General features: G+C 31.2%; 1 protein-coding gene across 3 annotated transcripts; it reads left to right on the top strand.

Annotated features, from left to right (window-relative positions):
* The first annotated feature begins 2,972 nt into the window (after positions 1-2,972).
* LOC105252426 lies at positions 2,973-5,645 on the top strand. Of its 3 annotated transcripts, none has more exons than XR_003122597.1 (6): positions 2,973-3,599; positions 3,748-3,913; positions 4,116-4,313; positions 4,436-4,496; positions 4,628-4,905; positions 5,384-5,645. XR_003122597.1 is itself a non-coding variant. In XM_025407473.1 (5 exons), exons 1-5 carry the CDS (start codon positions 3,502-3,504, stop codon positions 4,741-4,743), a joined length of 639 nt encoding a protein of 212 aa, XP_025263258.1. In that variant the 5' UTR covers positions 2,973-3,501; the 3' UTR covers positions 4,744-5,645. The 3 variants fall into 3 exon arrangements, 1 of the variants encoding a protein (XP_025263258.1); XR_003122596.1 differs by having other exon boundaries at positions 5,051-5,645; XM_025407473.1 differs by having other exon boundaries at positions 4,628-5,645.
* Positions 5,646-11,788: the final 6,143 nt, after the last annotated feature.

Here is an 11,788-nt window from a genome sequence, read left to right as displayed (position 1 = left end):
AGGGGGGGCAAGTTTGAAATCTTAAACGGAACCCCCTATTTTTCATTGCATATTCTTGTAGCTTATCTCGAGAGCTTTCCAAAACACTATAATTAAGTACCTTTTTATTAAGTACTTTTTGAGTTATAAGGCTTGAAATAATTTCTTAATTTTACATAAACCATAAAATATCTAGTAAACCATTCATTTTTCGATTATCTTACCTTCATACTTTTATGTACAAAATAATGAGAGGAATTGGTGTAAAGAAAATATACAGTTGTTTTTAAGAAAAAATATGGAATTGTTAATTGCAAATTACATATTTTTTCTTAGAAACAACTATGTGTTTTCTTTACACCAATTGATTCCTCTCATTATTTTGTACATAAAAGTATGAAGGTAAGATAATCGAAAAATGAATGGTTTACTAGATATTTTATGGTTTATGTAAAATTAAGAAATTATTTCAAGCCTTATAACTCAAAAAGTACTTAATAAAAAGGTACTTAATTATAGTGTTTTGGAAAGCTCTCGAGATAAGCTACAAGAATATGCAATGAAAAATAGGGGGTTCCGTTTAAGATTTCAAACTTGTCCCCCCTCACCGCCCAGGGGGAGAGGTGGGGGGGCTGATTTTAACGTCATTGTACATCCCCCTCGAAATGACGAAATTTTGATTCTAACCATTTTTTCGTAGTGTGCTTATTTTTCGAGTTATTTGGCTGCCTAAGTTAAAATGGGTCACCCTGTATATATACGTGTTGCGTGCAACTTACGAGTTCGCAAATTTTCACAAATTTTTTCGCATATTTTTAAAAAAATTTTAACACTTTTGCAAAACATTACATATTTTTGCGGAATATTTATTAACAAAAATGCTAATTTTTAACAATTTTCGATGTTGTGGACACATGGTTAGCAAATTTAATAAACAGCAAAAAACCATCGATTAAACATTTCCCCAAGTTTGCTAATTATTTGCAATTTTCTACGTAAGGTGGCAACAAATTTTGCAAATTTGTTTTTTTTTTTAATTTTGCGGACCTCGAGGAAGTTAGCATAATGAGATTATATTATGTTGCTAACAAAACTAAGCAATAAAAAGGTTTAAAGACATTTGAAATTATTATTGTTATTTTTTGGAATTATAATGTCTATTTCTACTCGCTTATCTTGAGTGATCACATCGACTGTGTCTCACAGAACGAATTCCCAGTGTGCTTTTGTTTGCGATTTTCAATATCTTACGATTTTTTATCATTGTTATTGAAATAATTATTGTGAATAGTGTGACGTGTGTGTGTGTGTGTGTGTGTGTTGTGATCCGATTTTACGAATCTACAGTTTTAACGAAATTGTAGTTTCGATAAAATCATGAGATTATATTATGTTGCTAACAAAACTAAGCAATAAAAAGTTTATGGTCATTTGAAATTATTGTTACTTTTTTTACTATTTCTACTGGCTTAAGAATGCCAGAAGTTTGTGAACTCGTCGAGATGAGGCAAAACAATTGCGTGTCAGTTTCATTGTGCGTTAATCTATTGAAACGCAGCGCTTTAATTCTTCCGACGTTTTAATTCTTTTCGCTTCTTTAAAGATCTTATCTCTTCCCGTTTCAAAGATCTTTTCCAGGAGCAGAGTTTGAAAATGAATTATTTTTATACTTTATAATTTGTAATCCTCGATAATTTCAAGAATTTTCTGTTTGAAAATTAATAATTTTCTATTGCCTATTTATTTATTTTTTCGCTTATTTTCTCACAGACTTTATTCCATTGCACTTTTGCTTACAGTTTTCAGTAAACAATTTTTTATCTTAGTTATTGAAAATTATTATTGGGAATTATATACTTGTGCAATGATCTGAATAATCTATAATTTAATCGAAATTGTAGATTATTTTAAAAAATCACGAAATTCGCGGAAATTGCGTATTTTCTCAATATTTTCCGTTCGTGACAGGTAGTTTGTTTTTGATTGTTGCAAGCGTTTTTCTTGCATTAAAATAGATTATGACAATGCGTGAAGAAAATCACAAAATATTCGACAGATGTGCATATAAAAATTGTAATAATATCATATCATAAAATTGTAAATTGTTTCGTTTTCCACAAAAGATTGATAAAAGATTTGATATTTGTATAAGAAACTGCGGTAAATAAAAATACAAAATTTTTGAAAATATGTACCAAAAATATTTGATGATAATGAAAAGGTAAACTTTATGAAAAATAAAGAAGTTAAATAACTAAAAATTGCACTAAGAAATAAATGGGCTATGTGAGTCATACGGACGTAAGGCGCGTTATGTCAAAATTTAATTAAAGAATTGAGAATTTCAACTTTAAAAGTCTTGGAAATATCCAAACAAATTTGTTATGCTTCATGCACATTTAAAAGTTATATCGAAAAATTAAATTTCGATATAATCTCATCTTATATAATTACTGAATAATTGAAAAATTGTTAAGTTTGATTACTGAAATTTTCACTTTAATTACTGATTATCCAAATAATCAAATAATTATTTACTTTGATTACTGATTATCCAAGTATAAATAATTTTTTAAATTGATTACTAATTATTCGAGCAATCAAGTAATATTAATTTTATAACAATTTTTTGTCCATCTTTGGTGAATGGATGCGAACGGGAGCCAAATCTCTCACCTCTCATTCATCTCATAATCGATTAGCCTGGATTCGCACCAGGGGCAAAGTCTGTTGATAAAATAAAAGGAATTTAGCCTAGACTCGCACCAGGGGCAAAATCTTTTGGTAAAGTCAATGAAATTTAGCACGGACTCGAACCAGGGGCAAAGTGTGTCGGTAAGGGGCAAAGTCTGTGGCACAGAAATGGCGGTCTAGTTTTTACCCAGGTCATTGGCTATCTGTCTATTAATCTGTGGCCGAGGACGGACTGGCGCGGCGGGGTGCCGCACGGATTCCATAGATGCCGCCCGATCGCACTTTCGTAAATACCGACCGCATTTTCGTAAATACCGCCCGGTCAGACGTCGTAGGTATCGACGGACCACGCGTCGTAGCTATCTCCGAAAACGTATTTGACCGACATATCTTGTTGATAGTCGGTGATTGGTCATGCTCGTTAGCCATGCGTTTATTGAACTCGCGGTCATCGAGACATAACCTGGTGTCATTCGATTTTATATCGAATTTGACAAAAGGATTCCCGTGTTGCGTGGATGTGCGCTTGATTTTCCCCATCCCTTCTAAATCGGCTAAGTTCGGTTTTAGCTTTTTCCGTTGTATCTCCGGTGCGGGATGTTGTTGCATTTGAACCATGGAGATAAAGGAAAGAGTATAGAGCCGCGAAATTGAAGCCGAAGTGGGGAAGAGGGGTAAGCCTTCAGCCATCTTGTTCCGCGAAATTAGTGCTGCTATCTAATGCAGAGCAGAGCTATTTGCTACTTAATATAGTGTGAAGGAGTGCTAAGTAAAATTAACTAAGAAGAAGAAGAATACGATATACAAGTAAATTAAGTGCATAAGAAAATGCCATCGTGTATTTTGAAAACTTGTTATAACAGAACCTTCCGAAAATCACATAAACAAGAAGAACTCGAAAAAAAGCAGAAGATAACTTTTCACACGTAAGTACAACAATAATAATGTAAGATCTTTGCATAATGGAATTTACGAAAAATCTTACCAAATGAAACATAGACTTGTTATAATAAACAATTGTTTAAAGATGTAATATATATTGGAAAACAATAAAATTCTTAATATATTTAATAGGTTTCCAAAAAATACGTACAGACGAAAGCATTGGTGTGAAATATTACAGTTGCCTGAGAATTCTATAAAATCAAATTCAGTAATATGCTCAATGCATTTTCATGAAGAAAGTTTCGATAAATCGTCACGACGCTATATTAGATTAAAAGCTGATACCAACCCATATGTAAGATATATTGAAATTGTATCATTATCTGTGTGTTTGTCTTGTCACTATCTGTCACTGCTCAGTTGATTTTTGTTGAGGTATTTCATTTTATTTCATTTTATGATTTAAAATGAAAAGAAATATCGGCTATGATTTATCAACTTTGATACATAATATAAAAAATATACTATTTGAAAAAACATTATACCTATATTTTTAGTTACCTTCACAAGCATTATCAATGCAGAGGAAATCTCCAATAAAATGTATAGAGCAAATATATACAAAAAAATGTACAGTTACTTCAGAAAAGTTATTGTCTAACAATGAAGATCACATAAGAGGAATTCTAAACTTGCAAGCAGACAATATATCTACTGAACAAATGGATGCAGCACAAAATATTGATGTTTTTAATGTACATTGATATTACATGTTTGAAACATTTAATTTTTTCTGTTTACTTAACAACAAAGTAGAAAAATGAAAAACAGAATTCTTATTACGCATGCATTATTAATTTTTATTTGATGTTTACAGATGGAAATGCTCATATGTGAAGAAACAGTTAATAAAAAAAGAAGAAGCAATAATGTCATTGGTAAGATGTTATAACTTAAAAGTAATATATTGTATAATAATTATATTTCTTGAAATATTGATATTTTGTAAGAGAGAAAATCTTATTGTTGTTATATGACTAAAAAGAATATGTATTGTCAATTTTCATAACTCCTGATACGCATCTTAAACAAGAAATTGCACAATCATCTCCAAAAATATCAAGAGTGTCAATACTTCAGTGTCTCCATGGAAAATTTATAATTCACCCAACAAAAAACAGTTAAGAGAAGAATTAAGAAGAACGAAAGAACAGTACAATCTGCGGATAAAAACTCTAACACAAAAAACAAGACGCATGAAAAAAAAGATAGTGTCACTGGAAAATATATTAGAAGCTATAAAACAAAAAAATTTCTTAGAAGAAGAGCAACTGTACAATTTGAAAGGTATTAGCATTGGGAATGCACATTTATTAAAACGTGTAGTGTATAAGTCAAAAGGAAAATCACTAAGTCAAAAGTATTCGCCTGAATTGCATACATTTGCTCTGACATTACACTATTATTCACCTCGAGCATATTCCTTTGTTAGAGAAACTTTCAACTCGTGTCTGCCACATCCAAAAACATTGTATAAATGGCATTGTTCTGTTAATGGGGAACCAGGCTTTAATAAAGAAGCTTTAGCATTTATCAAAGAACGAGTGAGCAAAACAGATCGCTCGTTATTTAGTGCTTTAATAATGGATGAAATGGCAATACGATAACAAATAGAGTTTGATGGTCAAAAATTTTGTGGAAAATGTGATATGGGAGATAATATTGCTAGTGAGGAGCACAGTATTGCAAAGGAGGCATTAGTATTTTTAGTTGTAGGTGTAAACGAAATGTGGAAGATACCAGTAGGATATTTTTTAATTAACAGTATAACTGGAGAACAAAAGGCAAATTTAGTTATGCAATGTTTATCACTTTTACATAATGCCGGAATATGCATAAAATCATTAACATGTGACGGCGCTGCAAATAATTTGAGCATGATACGTCTTTTAAAGTGCAATATTACTAATCCTAAGTGCATGCAAGGATATTTTGAGCATCCAAGTTCAAGCTATAAAGTCCACATATTCTTAGATGCATGTCATATGTTAAAATTATTGAGGAATACTTTGGGTGATTATAAATGTATTGTTAACAGCAAAAGGGCAGATGATTAAATGGGATCACATTGTTGCATTGCACGAACTTCAACAAAATGAAGGTTTACATCTCGGCAATAAATTACGGCAACAACATATACCAGTACCATAAGAAGAAAATGAATGTACGTTTTGCTACTCAGGTATGCAGTGCATCTGTTGCAAACGCTCTTAGAACTGTGTTACAATTAGATAAGTTTACTGATACAGAAGCAACAGAAGAATATCTTAACATGATAAACGACTTATTTGATATATTTAATTCTAGAAACTTGAGACAAATTTTATAACTAGAAATTTTATAACTAGAAAATTTTATAACTAGAAGATTGTAAGCAATATTTATTAACTTTAAGATTGGAAGATGGACAGTTGTTAGTAAATTCCAATAGAAAAACGGGTTTTTTAGGATTTTTGATTAATATAGAAAATTTGAAAGTGTTGTATCCGAATGTTTGCCAAAATAAATCGCTTCTTCCGTATATATCATTATATCAACTGAGTCAAGATCATCTTGAGTTATTTTTTGGATGCATTAGAGCATTTGGAAGGCAAAATAATAATCCAAATGCTAGATTATTTAAGACGGCGTTTAAAAGAATACTTGTAAGGGCGCAAATTAAAAGTGCCACAACAGGAAATTGCATTGAACTTGCACATGTACCAATCTTAACAGCATCAAAACCAGAGGAAATAATAAACATAACGTCATCTATTAGTCGTATAATTGATTATGAGTGCGAGTATAAAAAAATAAATACAAATAATACAGTACTTGAGATTGATCATCCATATATGTTATCTGTTAACAATCTTTCCTTATCCGAATATTCCCGAGAAATTATAATTTATATAGCAGGTTTTATTGTAAAATATTTAACAAAACATATTATTTGTGAAATATGCGTTCAATCTTTAATAGATAATAGCAAAACGGGCACTTTAATCCGTTTAAAAGATAGAGGTTCATTTATTTTATCCCTCACAAAGCGTTGTAAATATTTGTAAAGAAACAGAAAAAGTTATCCGTTTTTATACTAAAGAACAGCGTACTATTATCTCTGATACATATAATGCCAATTATATTGCATATTGCGTGCTACGTAATTTAAATATAAATAATATATTTACAGACTTGATTGCTCATTTAAATGATCAAAATGCTTTAACTTGTCATAGAGTGCAATTAGTAAAAAGTATAACATTAAAATATGTTAAAACTCGTTATTTTTATATTGGAAAAACTACAGATATTACTATAAGTAAAAGACATTATTATAATAAATTAATTTTATTTGCAGGAAAATAAATATATTATAAATAATATATATACATTTCATACTTCTGTGTTTCTAATATATAAAAACTGATATGTAATACGTCAAAGTAATAATAGATGGCAGCACTAATGTCGCCTATCAAGATGGCTGAAGGCTTACCCTTCTTCCTCACTAAAGCTTCAGTCCCCTTACCCATAGTAAAGCCTAATACTCTCTCCTTTACCTCTATGGTCCTGTTTGGAACCTTAAATCATATCAAACATTTATGCAAGTTAACGATGACGTCATTATCTGAGTATAACATACTCACATAATTTAGACTCAGTATCACTTGTGTGAAAATGGAAAGCAACTATAGTAATGAATTCATATATATATATATATATATATATATATATATATCTTTTATATATATTATATATATATATATATATATATATGTAATTGAGTTATAATTGTATTTAAATAAAATATACATGAATATTGTTAAATATTTTTTACTTTATTTTAATTTAATTTATTTTTTAATTGTTTATAAATCATTAATTTATTAATCATTAATTTATTAATCATTAATTTATTGTTAGTAGCACCTGGATTACGTTATTGATATCGCAATATGAAATATGATATTTAAAACAGATAGGAAGAATATAAAAAATAAAGAGAACATAATGTGGAGATGAAAAATATATATTTTAGAGAAATTTGACACATATTATATTTTAATAATCTCTGAAAAATATACTAAATCTAGGAAAAATATTAAAAACATATATTTATAATTAAACATAATATTCTTCACTTCTAAGATATGATTCTTTCTTTGTATTTATATTTTGTACTTACATTTGTACTGTGTACTTTGTACTTTCTTTATTTAATATATATACTTATACTATTACTTATATACTTATATATATATATACAGGGTGTTCAAAAAGTCCCGGTACGGGGGAATAACTCGAAAAGTAAGGGTTCGGACAAAGAAACTTTTCCGACAAAAAGTTGTAGGGCTTACTCCGAGCTTTTATCTCGTGACCTTGAGTTTGACCTTGAGCTTGACCTTCAAGGTTATTTGAAGGTCAAAGGTGTTTTTTTTAAATGGGAACCCCTACTTTTGATTGTATATTCTTATAGCTGACCTCGAGAGCTTTCCAAAACACTATAATAAAATATTTTTCCCTCAAGCATTTATCGAGTTATGAGGCTTCAAATCATTTCTTAATTTTACATAAACCGTAAAATATCTTGTAAAATATTCACTTTTCGATTATTTTACCTTAATACTTTTATGTACAAAATAATGAGAGGAATCAATTGGTCTAAAAAAAAACACATAATTGTTCCGAAGAAAAAATATGTAATTTGCAATTAACAATTACATATTTTTTCTTAAAAACAACTGTATGTTTTCTTTACACCAATTGATTCCTCTCATTATTTTGTACATAAAAGTATTAAGGTAAAATAATCGAAAAGTGAATATTTACAAGATATTTTACGGTTTATGTAAAATTAAGAAATGATTTGAAGCCTCATAACTCGATAAATGCTTGAGGAAAAAATATTTTATTATAGTGTTTTGGAAAGCTCTCGAGGTCAGCTATAAGAATATACAATCAAAAATTAGGGGTTCCCATTAAAAAAAAACACTTTGACCTTCAAATAATCTTGAAGGTCAAGCTCAAGGTCAAACTCAAGGTCACGAGATAAAAGCTTGGAGTAAGCCTACAACTTTTGTCGGAAAAGTTTCTTTGTCCGACCCTTACTTTTCGAGTTATTCCCCCCGTACCGGGACTTTTTGAAACCCCTGTATACAGGGTCTACCAAAAGTGTGGAAACCCCTAAATATCTCGGAAAATATACGTTTTACAGAAAAGTGTTTCCAACAAAAGTTGTAGGGTTTAAGAAGATCTATATACTGATTCTATCAGTTTGACCTTGGATGGCGTCGTCAAGGTCAGGTCAAGGTCACATTGACTTTTTTAAATGACACCCCCTACATTTGATTGCATTATTCTTATAGCTTAATTCAAGAGCTTTCCAAAACACTATAATAATGTTCATTTTTATTAAGTACTTTGCGAGTTATGAGGGTTGAATGATAGAGTAGCGCCGGTATTAACATTATCCAAGGTGTACTACATGGAGGTTACTCGCTCGGATTTGCATCTGTTGTGTGTGTGGATCCAGCTAACTAAGGCAAGATCGGTCGTGGATCCAGTCAGCAAAAGCAAAGACCCAACCAAATTACAATCGAGCATTTAAAGACCTGGAAAGCAATCGACATAGTAAACAGTAAATAAATTTGTGGATGCTCATTTATCATAATAATTGTTTCGAAATGTGTGCGTGTGCGTGCGTGCGGTGCGTGTATACAGAGATCAGGTTAGGTTGCACCAAACGATTGCAAATGTGTTTCAATGTGTTAAAGTAAATGCTGAAAGTGGCTGCCATTTACTTCCTGACAATATGCTAATCTTTGGTAGAATGTAGAAATGACTTTACGATTCGTTTCAAAAGGTATCAAAGCCATTTCATCCCTTATTCGCTGTATCAATTCGTGAATGGTTTTAGGTTTTGTTCTGTAAACCTTACTCTTCAGATATCCCCATAGATAATAATCAAGAGGAGTTAGATCTGGTGACCGAGANAAAGTCCATATTATCTCTCATGGTAGATATCTTCTACAAATCCATCATGAATGTCTGCTGGATATCTGATGGATATATGATAGATTTTTACATACATATATCTCTAATAGAAATCCATATTACTCCATGGTAGATGTCATATTATACAAATCCATCATGGATGTCTATTGGACATCTGTTATGGATATATGACAGGTTTTTACATACAACTATATCTCTAATAGAACTCCATATTACTTCCATGGTAGATAAAAATATTCATATAGTTCCACGAGCTTTACGTTTTCGCCGCTAGGTGGCGAAAAGGAAAATGCCTAACTCGTAAGTAGAATTCATTTAAACGGTAATATAAGCCGCAGCATACGACTACAAATCACGGCTTATCGGTCAAAGAGAGCAGACTATTATAGTCGCATCTCCTCTAGCTTTTGCAAGGAGCTCCAGGGTTCCATATAATTAATCGCAGATGGTTAATTTTTTTTTTAATTCTATCATATATGTATCTATATACAGAACATTAAATCGATCAAGTTTTTGAGAAATGACAAAAATAAAAATTTAGTGGTTAATGGACATGATATTAAATTGACTAAAAAATTCACTTATAATCGCCATAACGTATATCTGACATCCATAATAACTTCACAAAATATCTATAAAACTTGATATAATGTACATATGACATCTATGAATACGTCTAATGGGATGTCGAATGGAGATATGAAATGCGGAACTGTGGATATCTAGTAGACGTTTATGGACGTTTCATGAACATCTAATGAGGAAGTTTCGAATCTTAGACGTCTACTGGACATCCATAGAGGTTTTTGTTTTGTGTGGGAAAACGTCAATTAATCGTCCACCTCTATGAATCTTTCTATTAATGATGAAACATCGATTAATCGTCATCAAGGCCTCACGAATCCTCTATTAATGTTCCACAGACTGTCTAATGGATATCTTTAAAAATGTCTAATGGAGGTCCAATGGATATACGTAATGCGGAACTATGGATATTTTTGTGGTCGTCCATTGGGATGTCTAATTGACATCTAGTGGAAGTTTTAAATATCCATGATAATGGTCCAGGATAATGGATGAGCTACAAGAATATATAAAAATATATAGGATATTCTATTTTAAAAAATTGAAGTGACCTTCGTGTGATCTTCAAATGACTCTTCAAGGTCAAACCAATGATACCATCTTATGGCCCCCTTGAAACCATACAACTTTTGTCTGAAACATTTTTCTCTTTCAAGCTTGGTTTTCGAGATATTCGATTGGATGGATTAAAATGGGACACCCTGTATATATATATATATATATATATGATATATATATATATATTTGACGCATGCGCAAAAGTACTAAAACAGACTAACTGTGCGAGAGAGAAGGTATCGCCTGCATCGTAATGTTTTCGCTCATTCCTTCTACTGAACTGGCAATATAGAATATTATATATATGCTTAAATACGAGAAAGATAGCGCATCGCACGTCATAGCGGTAAACGAATGAACTAATACATCCTTGCGTGCTCGCTCAAAACTTTGACGTCCAAGATCGGACATTTTGTGAACGTCCAAATATTGGTCGTTAACGTATGTTCCGAATCGGATGTACGATGAACGGTCATTTCCATATGTCCATGGACGTGTGGACGTAAAATGGACATAAAATAAATCTAGTGAGAAATGTTGGTCGAATCTACATCAATTCGACATTGATTCGACATCAATTCGACAATGATTTGTCGAATCGATGTCGAATTAATATCGATTCGATCAACATTTTTCACTGGGATGTCCATAGAATGTCCCGTGCTGTCTGGGAAATTGACCATTTTACTGAAAAACATATTTCTAATGGTTTTCGGCAATTATGTCCAATATAAAACGATTACTCCCTAATTGTTCCCTATTGCTCCATTATTAGTTAAACGATTATTACATTATTTATCGAAACAATTCATTTAACAAATAAATTATTTCAGAAATGACCGTGACGCCCATACAGCACAGAAAGGTTGCGAATATATTGCAGAATAATTTCATTGAAACATTACAATATTGCAAATCGGTTGCGAAACTTTGCTGCAACATTCCTGTAAAGTTGCGGCAATGTTAAGATGTCCGCTTTTTGCAATATTACAACGAAATGTCGCAGCAATATTGCAATGTAATATAATTT

The sequence above is a fragment of the Camponotus floridanus genome, unplaced genomic scaffold (assembly GCF_003227725.1).
Source record: "Camponotus floridanus strain SB8 unplaced genomic scaffold, Cflo_v7.5 scaffold178, whole genome shotgun sequence".
Taxonomy (NCBI): domain Eukaryota; kingdom Metazoa; phylum Arthropoda; class Insecta; order Hymenoptera; family Formicidae; genus Camponotus; species Camponotus floridanus.
The sequence above is the reverse complement of the archived record's forward strand: the minus strand, read 5'-3'. Positions and strand labels throughout refer to the sequence as shown.